Below are 18,586 nucleotides of genomic sequence, written 5' to 3'. Positions count from 1 at the left end.
AACTGGTGGTGTTTTATTGATTTGGCGTTTGGGTGGGGCCTTTTTTTGATCTTCTCTAATTTATCAAACAAATTGAAGCAAACGTCCAAATGAGAAATGGAAATGGGAAGTGCTCCACGGCAATGAAATCACTCCGGCTGCCTCGCAAAGTGCGGGAGGCTCCGCATCCGTAATGAAATTTCATCCATCTCCCGCAGAAAGTTTGGATTTTTTATGGACTGGCATTTCCAAAGGAGCCACGTGGCCCTGGAGACATGTGTACATATATATATCTACATTTTTTTTTTAATTATTTTAAACCAGGTCTATTATAGACACTGTGAATAAACATAAGAAGAAGAAGAAGAAAAAAAGGACGATTTAATTTGCCAGAAAATACAATAATGTAAAAGAAAAAAATAGATAAAAGGAATAACGCCATCCCCCAAGCTCAGCGTTTCAAAGCTGCTCAATTAATTTTAATGGGAATCGGCAGAACGGATTTCTTGGGGCAGGTGTGGAATGGCAGCTCCCGATCCCGGAGCAGGCGGGACGCCGGAGCGGGGTCCCTGCTCTGCCGCAGAGGCCACGGATCACTGCGGCTGCTGCAACAGAGATGCTCCGGGATAATTCAATTAAGGGACCGTCAGGAAAGGCAAAAACAAAGGGAATGTGCCGGGAGGTGGGGCCTGCCGCGGGCGAGAGGAGTGGGAGGGAGCAGGACCCTGCGCGGGTTCCCTGGACGTGGGGGCAACGGAGTAAAAGCGGCAGCAACCCCAGTGGGGGCTGCAGGGCTGCATTTCCATAGCTCTGGGAAGTGTTTGGGATAGGAAGGGAAGAAGTTGGTAATGGTTGTTTCTCTCTTGTGCTGCAAGAAGTGTGGGATGGGCTCAGCTCCACCCCTGTCTTGGTCCCATTCCCATGCCTGTCCTTGTCCCAGTCTCCGGCTCCATCCCCAACACCATCCTCAGTCCCACTCCCATCCTTATTTCCGTTCCTCACTCTGTTCGTTTCCCCTCTTCCCATCCCCACTGCTGTCCCATCCTCATCCCAGTCCCATCTCATCCCTGACTGCTCTCCATCCCCATTCCCATTCTTATTTCCATCCCTGCCCTCTCCCCTCCCCCAATCCCCATCCTTGACCCTATCTCTACCCCCATTCCAAACCTTTTGCCCATGCCTCTCTCTGTCCTGTCCTCACCCCAGTCCACGTGCTGTCCCCATTCCCACTCCTGTTCCTGTCCCCCTCTCCCAGCAAGAGCTGCCAGAGGACACGGGCAGAACCCAGCGGGGCTGTGCTTGGCAGGGGCCCAGCAGCCGCTCATTTCCCTAAAAGCTTCCCGATAAATTACTCCAGCTCTTGCTCCAGCAAAGGCACTTTGGCTTGGGCTTCACTACTGGGCAGCAGCTCCCACCCCCACCCCGGGGACAGTGAGTCCATCCCTGCAATCTCTTAGGACTGGGTACAAGCCATCCCTGTGGGAAGGAGCCACAGCCCTGTCCTGTTTTGGAGTCCTCCTCCCACAGGCTTTTCCATGGATGAGCCCACAGCAGCTGTATCCCACCCCGGTGACCCATGGCATTGTCACCTCTGTACACTGCTGTAACACACACCCCATAAACCCTGCAATTCCCAGCCTACTCCCCCCAGGAGCTGCACAGCTCCATGAATCCACAACATCCTGCAGGTGATGCCAGGCTCGGCCCCGTCGGCCACACATCCTGCAGTTTTTGTGGGAAAACCCCAACTGTAATAAATCCCCCTTGGCAGCCCCTCTCACATCCCGCTGGACAGGCTGGAGCTCAGCAGGGAATGCTCCTGCTCTTGCCTTTCAGCCTTAATTGGAATTTCTGCTTCCAGGGCAGCTCAACTCCTTGGGAGCAAGGAAGAGCATGGAAAGGCTGTGGCTGTTGTGTTTTACACTGGAATTTCTATTTACAGTTGGGTTCCAGAGCTTGCCCAGGGAACTCTATCTAATTTAAGCTGGATTTGGTGAGCCCTGAATTTGGGAAGTGTTGGATTAAACAGCCTCTCCTGGATCAGCTGGAAAACACACCAGGACCAGAGCACACGGAGCAGGGACAGGCCTGGGGGCTGATCAAAGCACAGCTCAATCAATGCGAGGAACAGGGAAGGATTTGGATGTTGACTGGGGAAAAAAATCCATGGAAGGGACTGGAGCAGGAGTTCCTTCATCTGTTGGTGCTGGCGGCCTCGGAAGGTGTCCAGGAGCATGTCCTGGCTGCCACCAGCAGAGCAGCCACTGTCCCCCCAGTCAGTGAAGTCCCTCAACATTCCCCAGGACTCTTTCCCTGTGCCAGGCTGGGGCACAGGGATGCACATCCAAGCTTGGAGAGAGCAGGCCTTGATCCCGCTCTGGAGCACTCCACAGTCCCTGGGGAGTCCCCATTTCCCATTTCCTTGGGGGCAGGGTTCCCTTGCTCCAGGGACTCACACCCATTCCCAAAGAGGAGCCACCTGGGTGCCCTTATTAATCCACCTGTCCTGCAGGTGGAAGTGAGGACAGGACATGGGTCTGATCCTGCATCCTCTGAGCCCAAGCCCTGTGCTCCTGCTTTCCAGCAAGCCCAGGCTCCTGCCTGGAAGGATAAAAACATTCTCTAGTTGGACCTAGAACTCACCCAGGCTGCAGCCAAGGCTGCTGTCACATGCAGTCCCTGCTCCTGTCAGAGCCACGTCCCAGGACGCTCCTGTGACAATTTGCCATCACATCCTTAGATGGCAGCCCTGCCCTGCTGGAGCAATCCAGGCAGGATTTGGCCACAGGCAGCTGGCTCCTGCCTGTGCTCTTCATGAATCTGGACCCGCCACCTCCCTGCCCAGCCAAACCTGGAATGCTCTGGCAGTGGGCACAGCCCTCCTGGATAAACCCACTGCCAGAGCTGCCTCCCAGGATGCTGCTGGACAGGATCCCCCCTTGGAGCTGCAGCACCCTGCTCCCTTCCTGAGACAGCCAAGGGCCTCCCTCAGCCCATGTTTTACCAGCAAGGAGAGATGAATCAAACTCTCACTGTGGAGAAACCTCGGGATATTTCCTTCCCCTCCTTGCCCTTCGCCTCCAGCACAGCAGGAGCAGGGCTGAGGGAAGCTCCCCAGGCTCTCCACTGGGAGCTCCAGCACCTGGAGCCAGGCAGGGTCACACCCTGAATTTATCAGGAACAAACACGGCACCAACACCCGAGGAAATGAAACATCAGTTCTGAAAGCCTGGGTCCTTCTCCAGCCTGGATCACAGTGCCCAGCACGGAGCTGGAGTGAGAGCAGGCAGAGCAGGCTGGAGTGATCTGAGGGGATGGATCCCACCCAGGAAATGGGGAATGTTGGCTCCAGGTGACAACAGACAGCCCCTGTGCAGGGCTGGAGCTGTGCTGAGCACAGACCCCTGCTCCAGAGGCAGGGACAGAGCCAGGGGAGGGCTCAGCCCACCAGAGGCTGCTGGGCCAGCAGGAACACCACACAGAGGCTGCAACGGGCAGGAGGAGGGTTTATTGAAATAAAAGTGTGTATAAATAATCCTGTCCCTTTCCCAGAGCAGAGGCAGCCAGCCCCAGCCAGGCTCTGGGGGTGCCTCAGCCCCACTGCAGGTTGGGGGGCACTGGCCACCCCCCGGGTGGGGGGGGCTGCAGGGATGGGGGCAGCTCCTGCACTGGTGGCCAGCCCAGAGGGTACTGGAATGGTGCTGGTTTCTCAAGAAGAGCACTGTGAGGGGAGATGGAAAGGGATGAGGTGAGAAACCAATGCCATGCTGGGAGCTGGGATTCCCTGTGCCCCCTCCAGTAGCCCCCAAAGAGACAGGGCCAGCAGAGGAGGGTTTTGGTTATCACCAAATGGGTTCATTCACCACCCCCCATCCCAAATCCAGCACCAGAACAGTTGTGTGACCCTTTCCATCATATCCAAGCAGCCCAACACAGTCTGTGCCTGTGAAAACTCCGGTGGGAACACTGAGGTGAGGGGGTCTGGGCAGGGGAGAGCAGCACAGCCCCTGAGAGGGGCTCAGCAGGCACAGCTGCCAGGTGCTGGAGCAGGGCTGCTCCCAGCCCCTCCATCCCCACTCCTCACACAGCTGAGTTGCAAGAACAAACAAAAGCAGCAGATGTTTCTTTCCGAGCAGCCCAAATCCCAAGCCAGCTGTGCACTTCCCAAAGGACAAGGACCCTTGGAAACGGAGGAGCTGCCAACCCAGCGGGGTGTGTGCACCAGAGCACCCTTCAGCATAGGGAAGAGCTTCTCCCTCACCCCACGGCCTGGGAATCACTCTTCAGTCCCTGCCCCTCTCCTCAGCTTTGCTGGTCAAGGCTGCTGCAAACACCACACTGGGATGAAGAAGTGCAGGAGCAAGAACCATCTCTCCCTTGCCTCCAGCTTGACCGGGGCACGTTTAAATTTATGGGAAACATACCTTTTCCATTAATTCCCAAGTACAGGAAGCTCATTTGTTCTCTCACACAAGCCCTGACAGCAGCCTTGCAGCTTCTCAGGCCTCTACCTCCGATCCTGATGAATCTTTTTAATTGTTATGCCAGAAGAAATCTAATCAAACTCCTTTACATAACCCTGGGGAGAAGCAGCACCCTCCTCTCCCTGCGAGGCCATGGCCCAGAGCCAGCTCCAGGAGTAGTTTTCCAGGAGCGTTTTCCAGGCAACTGACACAGAGCAAAGTCACTTGGCTCAAGGTTTATCCCCTCAGTGGGGATTCTCCAGAGCCCAGGATGAGGCAGGACCACGAGGACACACCCCAGCCCCTCTGGGCAGGGATATTTGGTGTCATCCCTGAGCACTGTGGTTCAGGCACACGGTGGATATGGAGCAGAGGGAATGCTGCAAGGCTGAGCCATCGCCTAATGAGCATTTCCTGAGCAGCAGGACTGATCAATAGGCAGGATGCTGCCTGGGTACTCAATTCCCTGGGGTCTCATGAGCTACAAGTGCTCTATCAAAGGTTTACCTACAGCTGGAGCATTTTCAATAGCTGTCCCACAGGGATTTTCCAGTGGCCAGCAAGGTCAAGAATATTTCCTTTCTGAAGGTGTTAATGGGATTCCCCTTCTCTACCCACTTCCACACTCATGGAACTTGTGGCATCTCAGAAACTTTGAGGCCTTGGACCCTTTTCTGATGGAAATTTATGTTTCCTTTGGAAATTGGTAAAAAAATCAATCCCATGAAATGTGGGGCTGGAGGGCACAAAGGGAGCACAGAGATGATTGGGAGAGGCATTGGAAAGGCTGGAGAGAGGAAGGGAAGCTCCAATAGTTGGTGTTTAGTTCCTGTAGCAGATGGTTTCTGAGCCTGCAGGGACAGGGAGGCTGGAAAAAGAGCAACAATCCTGGAAATTTGTTTTGGGCACCTATGGAGGCAGCAGGGACCCAGTTCTGAAGGTCTGAACATTCCTCTGAGTATGACCAAGTAGTTCTGAAGGTCTGGAAATTCCTCTGGGAATAGTGATGGCTATCTTCTTAAGAGCTGATCTACCCCATGTTCCAGGGATTCATAGGCAAGAGAAACAAAATGGGGCAAGTGAAGTGCAGGGGACAGGAACGTGGGCACCTCTGCAAGGCCAAGGGCAGCTGAGCTGAGGGACAGAACAATCCCAGAGCAACAAGCTCAGACAAGCACCAGAAGGAAGCTCCTGCCCAGTCCAAACACGGAGAGGACAGGAACAAACAGAGAAAGAACAGAAGAGAGATTTGGCACCTGCCCAAATGTCATCCCATTAAGCCTGCGGCACAGTCAGGTGAGGAGGAAACAGCGGAGCCCCAGTGCTGGGAGGAGGAGCCAATTCCACCCTCCCTGGCAGGCAGGCCATGGGGGAGCTGTCAACAGATGAAAGCAGGCTCCTGCCACTGAACCCCAGGAGTTAATGAGCCAGCACAGCAGCGGCTCTGTCCTTCCAGAGAGCAAGGGCAGCCTCTGCTGGGGCTTGTTCCCAAAAAGTGTCCCCTGGCAAACAGGGACACCTGTGCAGACATCCCTGGTGGGACAGGCAGGGCTGCATCCACACTCGTGCTCCTCATGAGTGCTGCCTGGGGGTGTTGGAACCTCTGATGCCCTGCACCCTCCCCTATCCCAGCCCCCCTGTGGGATCCCCCTCATGCACAGCTGGGTGATCCCCTGTACCCTGTACCTGCTGCTCTGAGCTGCACTCAGCCTCTGGGCTCTCTTGTCCAGCCAGTCCTCGATGGCGCCCGGTGGGATATCTGCTCCCTCCCTCTGCAGCTCCTTCAGCCTCTTCTCCCCTGCTTGAGAGAAAGATTGAGATCAGAGAGGGCTGGATTGAGGGAGGGCCATGAGAGAAAGGGCCACCAGACCCTTTTACTCCATTAAACCTGCAGCTCATTACCCTGCACAGTTTCACAGGGTGGAGAGTGTGCACCGTGCCTGGGCAGCCCCTCCTCCTCCTCCTGTGCCCTCCTGCCATCTGATGCTTGGTGACAGCTGCAGCCAGGCAGAGCAGGGGACAAGAGCTAAGCCAGCATGGTGGCAGTTTGGGCACTGAGGGGAGTCTGACATCTCCCCCTGAGGCAGATCACCCTCATCCTCGCCTGGAACAGCCTCGGTGGCCCTGAGCCGTTTCCAGAGCTGTGTCCCTCCAACTGGCAGCAGCAATGTGCCACCCCTGCCCTGTTAGGTGGAAATGACAGGGACAGTGCCCGGATCGATGCAGCCTTGGCAGCCTGGGAGAGTCTGAACAGTTCTGGGTGTGTGTTCCAGCCAGCAGACAGATCCCAGAGCTGCTGTCAGGGCTGTTTAAGGAGCTCCCTGCCTGATGTGTCCCCAGCCCCTGCACAGCCCAGGCAGAGCTGTCACCAGCTCAGGGGCAGAACCAGGGCAGAGAGAACCAGGGGGACAAGTTCTTGTATTTAGAACCACGGAATGGTTTGGTTGGAAATCACCTCAAAGCTCATCCTGTCCCACCCCCTGCCACAATCAGGGACACCTTCCACTAACCCAGGGTGCTCCAAGCCCTGTCCAACATGGCCTTGGACACTTCCAGGGATCCAGGGGCAGCCACAGCTTCTCTGGGAACCCTGTGCCAGGGCCTCACCCCATCAGAGGGAAGGATTTCTTTCATAAATCACAGAATTACAGAATCAATCAGGTTCAAGAGAGATCATTGAGTCCAACCTATACCTAACCTAAATGTCCCCTCTTTCAGTTTGAGCCCATTACACCTTGTTCTATTTCTCATGGTGGTTAGGAACAAGGAAGGAAACAAGAAAGACACCTCTGCTGTTTACTGAATCAAGATTTCAACCCCTCCAACCACTCTGGAAGGGCTGTGTGGGCAGATGCCCACAGGCACCCCCTGGGGAGAAGGGCACTGAGCCAGCGTGGCACAAACCCACAGCTGCCCAGGTAGCAAAGCTCCCCAGTCCCCATCAGCTGCAGGAAGGGAGCTGGTGCTGAACAGGTCTAGCAGGAGTCCTGACACAGCCACACTCCTGCCAGCACACCAGGGATGAGGACAGGCTCCCTGTGATCCCAGCTCCAGCCTAGTGGAAACTTCCCACCTAACAGAACAGGGAACCCAGAAAACCAAATACTGGTGACAATAAAAAGGAAGCAGAGGCAGCTGAGTGTCATTCCCTTAGCCCTGCTCATCCATCCTTCTGGGGGATCCCTGATCCCATTTAGGGATCAAGGCACCTGCAGCCATGCCCCTCAGGAGCCTGCTTCACACCCACCCACCATATGTCACATGTTTCAAGGAAAATATTATACCTTTGCAGACAGAGTGTGAAATTAATAGTGCTTGGGCAGAGTGAAGGATCACTTCATCCTACTGGTGGCAACCAATTATTCATCTGCCTGTTGAATACTAAATCAGGATGGAAGGGATGTGCTACACAATGAGCAGCCAGATGGATAATTTGTCATCCAGCCTTTTCAGCTGCTGCTGCTGGGTGGGGTGACAATGTGCCCAGTGCCACCACAGAAAGCCCGCTGTGGTCTGGCTGCTGCTCTGAGCCTGCCAAGAAGGCTGGAGACAGCAATGTTCCAGTCTCCCACAGTTGTTCCCAAGGATCAAAGCCCCAGCAGAGCTACCTGGGGTCAACCCAACCAGCTGGCCAGGTGGGCAGATGGGGAGGCAAGAAGCTCAGCCTGGAGAGCTGGGCACTGCTCACACTCAGGGTTAGACTCATCTGGCAGCCTTGAGCACCTTATTTCCCTTTGGTCCATGTTCCACCTCCTAAGCACAGCCCACCTCAGCAGGGGGACAGACAAGCAGTGTCTATGAGAAGCTTCAATGAGGCTGGGAAGAAAATCATGGAGAATCTCTCCCACCTCTGCATCACTGTGATTTCCTCTTCATCCAGCTCCCAGCCCCAACAGAGAACAGAGCATAAACAGTCCAAGCTTCTCTGCTCAGAGCAGGGAGCCCCAAGGTACCACACCAGGGATGGAATAGCCACAACTCATGGTCCCAGCCAGAAAAGTTCACTGGATGCTGTGGAACCACTGTGGATTCACACTGCCCCAGATGAGGCCGCAAATATCCACATTAAAAAAACATCCAGCTGCCTCCCTGTTCTCACAGCCCCAGGAGCTGCTGCTCCAGAGCAGTCCAAACCTCAGGCTCAGAAATATGGCAGCAGGGACAGGCAGCTCTGTAGCTCTGCCCACCTTGATGATGTCTATGTTCCTCTGGAGCACACACATCCCATGCAAGGACCACCAAACGCACTCTGAAATTGGAAATACTCCCTGAATGCCAACAGTTATTCCAAGAAGCAGCTCTGAAAGGCCTTTACCAGACCTTGCTCCCCACACGTACCCAGGCAACTGGACAGGTGTGAAGGTGCTTTCCCCCTCCTCCTCCTCACTGTGGTGTTTGCTTCCAAGTCTAATTACAGCCAATTGAAAGACCATCTGTATTGTGAAGTGCCTCTAATGATGCCAGAGCAGGGCCCACACTTATCTTCTCTCCTCATGGGTTTTATTCTTGACAAGGCTGTGTGAGAGATGGAACCTGCCAATATGTGCTGGGGGGTCACCCAGCAAGGCAATGCACAGGAAATCCCTCAGCTCCCACCCAGCAAAGAGATACACATGAAATCCCTCAGCTGCCTCCCTGGTGGATGATGTGGAACCCCAACTCCTCCAGAGCACAAGACCAGCACCAGAGCATGGCTGAGATGAGACTGAGGAGCCCCTGCAACCGGGGAAGGCAAACAAGCGACTGCCCTGCAGCCCAGTGTGAGTGCTCCTCCTGCTCCCCACCCAGTCAAACCAGTCCACTCCAGTCTCCCCAGCAGGGCCCTCAGATCCTTGCAACCTCAGGGACACCCTGCAAACACCCCCCAGCTGTGCCCTCCTCTGGCAGCCCTGCCTGGCTGGGGCCACAGAGCCCAGCCAGGTCGATCCTGCTGCACAGGGACACGGATTAGCAGGGAGCCAATAACTCTGAGCAAGGAGATGGCAATTTGACAGTGACTTTTCCTGACATGACTATACTTAAAATGACAGCCTGGAAGTGTCTGGCTGATGAATGATGCAGCAGATGCAGAAGGCTAATGCTTTGATGGGGGAACAGCTGGGAATATGAGCTCCCTCCCCGCTGAAGGTGTAAACTGTTGCTTCTTGATGAGGATATTCTACAGGGTGCAGAGATGCTGACGCCAAAGTAGGCCAGGCTTCAAGCTGTTCTAGAACAAGGAATCATCCAGAAATTTTCCTACTTCACCCACAAAACTTACACAAACTACAGGGTGAACTCCCAGCATTAAAAGGGCCAAATGTTAAGGATACTGTCACATTTCCTTTGGCTGTGATAAAAATACTTCATTATCAAAGTGAGTTCACAGACACAGAGCTACCAATGCCAAAATACTCACAGGGACTCAGAGACAGGTTCAATATTTACATGATAGAAAAAGTGTCATCACAATTTAGATGGGTTAAAAAAAAAAAAAAGTCAGACAAGGCTTTGCCTGCACAAAAGGGGGGTTAAGCAGCACTGTGGGCCCACCAGAAAAGTGCCCCCCACCAGCCTGGCCACCCCCAGCATGGTCCCCCCAAGGCTTGGGAAAGCTCTGGAGCTTGCAGCCTCTTGGCTTGTCTCAAATCCCTGATGACCCCTGGCTCCAAAGCTGCCAAAATCTCCCAGCTGGGTCAGTGAGAGGCAGCCTGGTCCAGATTGCTCTAATCCTGCTGGCTGTGGCTTGGGATGGCTCAGAGACCCTGAGTGGGAATGCAAGTGGGATATTACTGATGGAGGATCCTGTGTGAATTACACACCCTGCCACTGAGAGCTTGCCCTTAACTCTGCCCTCCTCAGCCCCAGCACCTGGGACAAGGGTGCTTTGGCAGCTGAAGGGTGAGTGCTGGGTTGTCCCCATGACTCACCAGACAGTGTCTGATCCTTCCATCCTGTCTGTTACAGGCTGTCCCTCTCCTCCACCAATCCTGCTGAGCCTTTCCCCACACCAAATCCCTCCAAACTCTCTGATCAGAGCTGGAGTCTGTGTGATGCATGAAACCACACCATGAGAGAGCTGAGCAGGATTGAACTCTCCTACCAAGCACCCTGTCCCCTGGCCATCGCTCCTTCAGGGCTAATTGGTAAATGAAATGTTTGACTCTGGAACACAAATGCAAGGTTTCCCAGTAATCTCCCTGGAATTGGCTCTCAGCAGCCAATCCTGCACTTACACCGACCCATTTGACACAAGTCAATACTCAATAACAAGTGTAATTGGCAAGGAAAGCTGCCTGAGCGCAGAGGAGCTGCCAGCCTTCCCTGCTCTGCTCCAGAGAGCTCCCACTTCTCCTGCAGGAACACCAGTGCCTGGAAATGCCAGAGGTTCCTGTGCTGCCACTCTGTGCACCCTCAGGAGCCCGCAGAGAGGGGTCAGGGAGAAGCTCTGGCTGGAAGGTGACTCTGGGAAGGCCAGGAGCACCCCGTCCCCACCGTGGCTTTATCGACTGCTGGCGTGCTCAGAGATTGATTCAGAGTCACCTCGGGGGCTCTCACTGAGTCAGCACGGCCTGGAACAGCTCTGTGCTGCCTGCCTGCCTCCCCCTGGCTCCCCTGAGCTCTTCCTCCCCAAACGGGATCCCTCTGAGGGCCAGGAGAGGCTCTGCCCCACGCACACGCCCCTCTCACATCCCACACTTCCAACACTTCAGCCTGGCTTTGCCAGACTCTTGGCAAAACAACAGCTGCTCCAGCGAGGATGTGGGCATGGGAGCTGCTCCAAGCTGGGCTGCACTGGGACAGCAGGCTGGGGAGGGAATCCTTCTCTGCTCCACACTCTGAGGCCACATCTGGGTGCTGTACCCAGTGCTGGGGTCCCCGGTACAGTGACAATGGGAACAGCCCAAAATACAGGAATTTCCATCAGGAATTTCTATTGAAATATTTTTTAAATTACACATTTTTATCATGAACCTAGTAAAACACTGGATCAGGTCACCCACAGAGTCTCCAGCCTTGAGATATTTGAAACCCAGTGGACGTGGCCCTGAGCACCCTGCTTGAGTTCACCCTGCTTTCAGCACAGTGAGGATTAGGTGATCTCCAGTGGGGATTTCAACCATTCCACAAGTTCTCACCAACACCTCACTCACACCCCCTGAAGTGTCCAAGGCCAGGCTGGATGGGGCTTGGAGTAACCTGGTCTAGTGGAAGGTGTCCCTGCCCATGGCAGGGGTGGAGTGAGATGAGCTCCAAGACCCCTTCCCACCCAGCCCAGTCTGTGATTCTGTGATTTCTTTAACCACTAAAGCAATGACTCCTGTGGAGAAAACAGAGCTACCACCTCTTTTCCCTTAAAGAAAAGTAGTTCCAAGAATGGTAGTCCCAGAATGAGAAAGTTCAAAAGTGTTCTGCAGGCTCCCAGCAGGGAGCAGCTGCCATCCACTCTCTGCCCACACTTCACTTCCATCCAAAGCCACCCAAGCAGAGGCTGTTTCTGGATCCAGGACCCCTTTCACAGCCCGACAGCAGGACAGCTCTTCCCACCAGCTCTTCCCACGGGTGGAAGCAGCAGCTCCCTGGTAATAGCAGCAAGGTGGGGGGAAATCAAATCCATAAATTAAAGGGGATGTGATGTACCAGTGCCCTCTGCTGCTGACAGTTTTTATTCCCTGACTGAACAAAACCCCGAGGGCTCAGGAAGGCCACTCCAAACTCCTGCTGCCAAGTGGTAACAGCACTGCTCAGCTCCAGGTTTGTGTCTGTGCCAGCAGCTCGAGAGCAGGGAGCATATGACAAACTGCAGCACTTCCAAGCTCTCACAGCCCTGGGAAGCAGGAGGGATTGGCTGGCTCCATGCAGGCAGTAAGGAATCAGCCTGCACAACCCCTCACACCCCCCTGCAGCAACTGCCCCTCCAAAGAGATCCTCAGACACTGCCTTGCTGGAGGACTCACCTTGAACCTGGGCATTCAACTTCTCCAGGTCCTGCTCTGTCATGTGGGAAAATCTGCAGTTGGACCCAAAATCACACTGTCCTGGAATGAAATAGTGAGATTTGAAATTCAGTTTCAAAATTCTCTAGATTAGATATTAAGAAATATTTCTTCACAGAATGGGTTGTAAAGCATTGGAATGGGCTGCCCAGAGAGGTGGTGCATTCACCATCCCTGGAAGTGATCAAAAAGTCTGTGGATGGGGCACCTGGGAACATGGTTTAATGATGAACATGGTGGTGCTGTACTGATATTTGGACTTGGTGATCTGAAAGGTCTTTTCCAACTTTAATAATTCTGGGAAAAGCCAGAGTCCCATGAGAACCACCCACAGGAGGTCCTTGTGCAAGCAAACCCAGGCCCCATCACACCTGGATGCCAGACACAGGCCCAGCCCTCTGGAAGGAGCTGCTAGAGCCCAGGCACCTCCTTCCACCTTAGATCTCCTCACCTGTTTGCAGAAACTTCCGACAAGGTTTCTTGGTTTGCTCTTCCTGCAGGATTGCAGCAGCATCTGTGGAGACAAGGGATGAACCCAGGTAAAGATCCTGGGCACAGCAAAATCCCATCATGTCCAGTCCCAAACTGGTCAGGGAGCAGAAGGAAGCAGAGGGACACGCAGACAATGGTTTCACAGCTAGTTTAGCCCACTCCCACCGCACTCCTCAGGCTGGCACTAACACATCTGGAACTGTGTGCTGAGACAGGTCAGAGCCACACATCTGAGACTGCCTGATTCAGCAGCATCACGTGCTCAAACTGCTGGCACACAGAGTGTATGAACCATCAATGCTGATTGATTTTCTCTTCCCACTCCCCACCCTGACATCCCTGACCTCCCAGTCCCAGGAAGGGAGTGGCAGACAGCTGGCAGCACCCACCTCGGAATAGGTCGTACCAGACTCTCTTGGCCCGGAGATGCTGCACTCCATTGAGGTGTTTCTTCCTGTTGTGCAGGTTGTCCTGGAAGGACCTGTCACAGTAGTCACAGAAGTACCTTTTGCCCATCTCTCTCCTGGTAAAACAGCATCAGCATGTCCTGGGGTCATCAGGCAGCTCCATGGCACCCAGCCATGGCAATGGAGGATCCAGGATTTACAGTGCCTGCTTCCAAAGGAGGAGAACTCAAATCACTTAGGGCTGGCAGGCAGAGAAAGAGGTGAGACCCAACAGTTTATATCCTTGTCCATCACAGAGTGCTGGGGCAGGATCTGCTGCCTGTACATGGGAGAAAAGCCCTGATCTGCATTTATCTCTGTCACCCAAAGCAACAACAGCTCTGCCTGAAGGATTCTCCTTCTCCGAGCTCAGAAAATAGAGAGCCACAGGCTCCAGGGAAGGTGCAGCACAAACCATCCAAGGTGCAAACAGGAGGAGATGGAGGTCCTGGGCACCTTCAATCACAACCTCCACGAGCTGATATAAAAGAGGAAGGAAACTCCCCTGTGTCCATCTCTGCAAGATAAGGAAGAAACTCAGCAAAACTCATTTTATCCTCAAGGATAAAACAGAAGCTGATCTCACCTGTCCTGCAGGTGGGCAGCTGCATTGCAAACACTACAGGACACATTTCCTACAATCCACTGAGCCACCTGTCTTTTCCTAGACATCATGGATTGCTGTCCTCATCCTCCCCAGCCTACGGCACCAAGGAGTGTCTGCTCTGTGTACAGCACTAGGATCACAACTGAATTTGGGAGCTCCCACTTGTGCTGGGCCTGCCACTGTCACTGCAGGTGAGATCAGCTGGTGTTTTATCCTTCAGGCACCTGTTCCCATTAGATGTCCCTGCTGGAGGTGCAACAAACACCCTGAAGGAGCTGCAGGCTCTCTACATCCCGAGGGATATAAAGGTGCCTGGTGAATGGCAAAGATGGGAGATAAACTCCAAAAGCAATTCTCCAGGTTTTGACACTTTGACAGCTGAATGCATTTAAAAAGTGGCACAGAGACCAGCACAAGAAATAAAGGTTTTATAAATAAAACAGGTCCAGAATCAATCACAGCCCCCTGGCCGATTCCCCTGGCTCAGCATGAAGAGCAGAGCACCAGGCAACCCCTGAGAGCCCGGTGTGCCCAGCTCAGGCAGGGCTGCCAAGCCTCCTGCCAGACATCCATCCCAGCAGGAGCACCAGCACCACATTCCCTTCCCTCCCCTGCTCCCAGGAACTGCTGCTTCAAAATCAAACCCCTGGAAATCTCCGAGGCCTCTCACACCACAAGCTAAAGCAAAGCTGCACTCCATAGGAAGACCTTCTGAGATTTTTAAAATTAGATTGAAAACCTCCACACTGAAGGTAAAATGTTCAGATATTCCAAGTGAACTGGAAATCTTGTGTTGAGGGTCCTTCCTGGCCATGCTCCAGCTGTGTGTGCTGGGACCCCAAATCCCCCATGCCCTGGGCTGATCCCACCCAGCTCTGCAGGGCTTGAGGTCTGAAATCATCCTCCTCCAGCCCAAGAACCCAAACCCAAGTGCTGCTTAATGAGCACAGAGCCATAAATTCCCTCATCCTTTGCATCCCTGAGTTTTGCAGCCAGGTTTGTAGCACTGTGGTGAGGCTGTTGGAATTCAGGGGGAACAGTGCTTTTACATACTGAAAAATCCCTGTTCCACATGTTATTCCATAGTCTCCCAAAGTTCCTGGTGACAGAAAAATCTCCCTGTCTCAGCTGCTGGCTCCTGCACTCCATCTCTGCAGAAGAGAATGCTGCAGACAGGGAAAACAAATGAGATTCTGCAGTGGTCCCACACAAGTTTCCAGAGATCTCCCAGGGAATTCTGCCTGCGGAAGCCCAGCAGCAGCCAGCCTTTGAAATCGTATTTCAAACTTTCTCTTTCATCACTCCAACAGCAATAATTGCAGAAGCTCCTTCCCCCTCCTCCCCCAACAACCAGGGCAGAAAGCTCCTACAGACTCCAGACAGCCAGATCCCACAGCCCACGGCTGCCTGCTCCCGAACTCTCGAGCAATTCCCACTGCAGGGGATGGAGGGATTGTAAAAGGCAATTAGAGAGGTATCAGATTCTCCCTGAGACTTTCCCCTTCGGTGATTATACCCAACACTTATCCCCATCTTTTCAAGGATTCCACTGCATGGATGCCTTGCTGGGCTCTGCCAACTCCCTGCAACACCAGCACTTCTCAGCACTCAGAGAGTCCAGAGGACTCAAAAGCTGCTTCTGAGCAGCACCAACCTATTTCCATCTCCCCAAACGGCTCCAGCAGTAAACAAAGAGCATTATTCAGCTGAAAACAGAGATGATTCCTAATTAAATCCATCTTAGTCATTATGAAATAAAGTAAGTGTAGCTGTTCTATAAAGAACTGCTTCAGCCTGGCCGTTTCCTCTCAGCATCTCCAGCCCCTGATTTGCAACTGAATCAGAGCACTCAGACCTGGGCCCACCGCAGCCATAAATGCTTCCAGCCAGGCTTTGTGCCAGCTTAAAAGTCTCCCTGAATAAATGCTAATTAAAATTAACAAAAAAACCCAACAACCGAGGGCTTTATGTTGTATGAAAGTGCAACAGCTAACAGCAATGCTGTGCTGTCTCCTGGAGCCCTGCTGGGTGAGCAATACCCTGGTGTGAGGCACCTCGAAGGTGACAGAGAGGGGCTTGGGACAACTCTAGCCAAGATATCCTGGGCACCATCCCACATTTTCCCTGCTCCAGCTGCTGCCAGAACACTCCACGCTGCTGTGTGTCAGCTGCAGATTTTGTCTCTGCCCCTCGGGTGTTTCACGGGGCAGAGGGAGGAGGGTGAGGGAGGAGGGTGAGGGAGGAAGGTGAGGGAGGAGGGTGAGGGAGGAAGGTGAGGGAGGAAGGTGAGGGAGGAAGGTGAGGGAGGAAGGTGAGGGAGGAGGGTGAGGGAGGAAGGTGAGGGAGGAGGGTGAGGGAGGAAGGTGACCCCGGAAGGGGCACAGACCCCTCTGTGTCTGGGGGGAGCTGCTGCTCTCCACACCAGCCCCGGCAGGAGCTGCTGGGCCCTGACCTCAATTCCTGCTTTCTCACAGCCCGGGCTCGGGGCCATTCCAGCCACTTTGGATACCCAGGCAGATGTGAATTAATTAAATCCAAGTGTCAGGCTTCTGATACTCAGCTGCCAATTTAATGGGCTCAGATCTGCAGGGAGACTTGGAATGGCAGCAGAGTCTGCCAGCACCTTCCCAATGACAGAGGCACAGATCCTGCTACCCATTCCACCCAGAGCAATCATGGAATGGTTGGGTTGGAAGAGGCATTAAAGCCCATCCAGTGCCACCCCTGCCATGGCAGGGACACCTCCCACTGTCCCAGGCTGCTCCAAGCCCTGTCCAGCCTGGCCTTGGGCACTGCCAGGGATCCAGGGGCAGCCACAGCTGCTCTGGGCACCCTGTGCCAGGGCCTGCCCACCCTCACAGGGAACAATTCCTAATTCCCAATATCCCATCCATCCCTGCCCTCTGGCAGTGGGAAGCCAGAGAATCATGGAATGGTTGGGTTGGAAGGGACCTTAAAGCTCATCTCATCCCAATCCCTGCCACAGCTTCCACTGGGAATCCAGAGCTTGATTTGTGATCAGCATCGACCTGACCACACACAAACCCTCCTGGCAGCAGCAATTAATTAATGGGCAGCTGGGGGGATTTGTGTTAGATATCCAGAGCAGTTACATTTGAAAAATAAAAATTGAGTTTTTCTGAGCTCTGTGGTGACCAGGGTCAGAACTCAGGGAAAGGCTGGAGCTGGGCCAGGGCAGCTCAGGCTGAGATCAGGGAAAGGTTCTTCCCCCAGAGGGTGCTGGCACTGCCCAGGCTCCCCAGGGAATGGGCACGGCCCCGAGGCTGCCAGAGCTCCAGGAGCCTTTGGACAGCGCTGCCAGGGATGGACAGGGTGGGGGTGTTGGGGGGTCTGGGCAGGACAGGGCTGGCCTGGATGATCCTGGGGGTCCCTTCCTAAATGAGGATATTCTGGGGTTCCAAAGGCATAACACTACACAGGAATGTGCCAAGCACCTTCCAGGCTCCCAGAACAAGGAGAGGTCTTGTCCTATTCCAGAAAAATCCCACAGACCCCCAGAGTCACTGCATGAGGGAAAAAATTTAAATAAATCAGGAGAAATTATTCTGCAGACAGACCTTGTGCTACTTCTGAGGGGGTGGGACAAACAAAACAACAAAGCAGCATCACTGGAGGGCCTGCTCTGGAACTTTATGCAGATACTCATTTAAGAAGAGCCCTATGGGGAAACGGCCTCAGTGGAAGGATTTCCCTGTCCTGTCCCTGTCTGTTCTGCTTTCCTAAATCCAAATTTACCTCTCTCCTATCTGTGCTAGAGTCACCCTGGGGCTGCTCTGCTCTCAATGAGGTTAAAAAGACAGAAACACGAAGAGAGGGGCAGCAAATGGGAACATTCCCACTTTTGTTGTGCCCCAGGGGGCCGGGTCCCACTCCTCCCGAGGCCTCTGGAGCAGCTGTCAGAGATCCTCTGGGATCCACAGGGTGCCCAGAGCAGCTGTGGCTGCCCCTGGATCCCTGGCAGTGCCCAAGGCCAGGCTGGACAGGGCTTGGAGCAGCCTGGGACAGTGGAAGCTGTCCCTGTCCAGGGTCCCTTCCAACCCAAACCATTCCAAGATTCATGAGCCCCACACCCCTCTCCCCCTCCCACAACACTGACACCAACCACCTTTTACAACCCCAAAAACCACCCCAAATCCTCTCCCACCCACCTTCCGGGGGTCAGCTGAGGGCTGTCCCCGTCACCCCTGGCCGCACACCGGGCAGGGCAGGGCAGGGCAGGGCAGGCAGAGCAGGGCAGGGCAGGGCAGGGCAGGGCAGGGCAGGGCAGGGCAGGGCGGGCACGGGTGTCTCTGCCCCCTCAGCCCTCCCGCCCCGCTGCTCCCCGGCCCCAGCCACAGCCGGGCCGGTTTCACCGCACAAACCTGGGGCTGCCCCGCGGAGGCCGCTGAGGACAAGGTGGGGGGAAGGGGACGAGCGGAGCCTCACAGGGACCCCCTCACAGGGACCCCCGCCATGCTCACCCACCTCTGACCAGGCCCGCGCCGCAGCCGCCTACAACTCCCACAACGCCCCACGGCAAAGCGCATGCGCATGTCACACCCGGCACGCGGCCTACAACTTCCAGCATGCCCCACGGGCGCTTGGCACTCCGTACAACTCACC

General features: G+C 54.4%; 1 protein-coding gene across 2 annotated transcripts; it reads right to left on the bottom strand.

The window, feature by feature from the left end:
- Window positions 1-3,465: 3,465 nt before the first annotated feature.
- ZMAT5 (zinc finger matrin-type 5) lies at window positions 3,466-18,569 on the bottom strand. Of its 2 annotated transcripts, none has more exons than XM_064392596.1 (6): window positions 18,449-18,569; window positions 13,300-13,522; window positions 12,870-12,932; window positions 12,380-12,460; window positions 6,129-6,240; window positions 3,466-3,700 (listed from the first exon to the last, which is right to left on the bottom strand). In XM_064392596.1, exons 2-6 carry the CDS (start codon window positions 13,424-13,426, stop codon window positions 3,571-3,573), a joined length of 513 nt encoding a protein of 170 aa, XP_064248666.1. In that variant the 5' UTR covers window positions 13,427-13,522; window positions 18,449-18,569; the 3' UTR covers window positions 3,466-3,570. The 2 variants fall into 2 exon arrangements, with proteins under 2 accessions (XP_064248666.1, XP_064248667.1); XM_064392597.1 differs by having other exon boundaries at window positions 13,300-13,525; window positions 18,449-18,523.
- Window positions 18,570-18,586: the final 17 nt, after the last annotated feature.

This window comes from Passer domesticus, chromosome 17 (genome assembly GCF_036417665.1).
Source record: "Passer domesticus isolate bPasDom1 chromosome 17, bPasDom1.hap1, whole genome shotgun sequence".
NCBI classification, from domain to species: Eukaryota; Metazoa; Chordata; class Aves; order Passeriformes; family Passeridae; genus Passer; species Passer domesticus.
This window is presented reverse-complemented; position numbering and strand designations above follow the sequence as displayed.

What these genes read in the sequence shown, in the direction of transcription:
- ZMAT5 (XM_064392596.1), bottom strand. Translation starts at nt 13,426, where the DNA reads ATGGGCAAAAGGTACTTCTGTGACTACTGTGACAGGTCCTTCCAGGAC. An exon ending in TCGGAAGTTTCTGCAAACAG is followed by an intron (nt 12,461 to 12,869) that starts GTGAGGAGATCT and finishes ATTTCATTCCAG; the next exon opens with GACAGTGTGATTTTGGGTCC. An exon ending in GTTGAATGCCCAGGTTCAAG is followed by an intron (nt 6,241 to 12,379) that starts GTGAGTCCTCCA and finishes TCTCTCAAGCAG; the next exon opens with GGGAGAAGAGGCTGAAGGAG.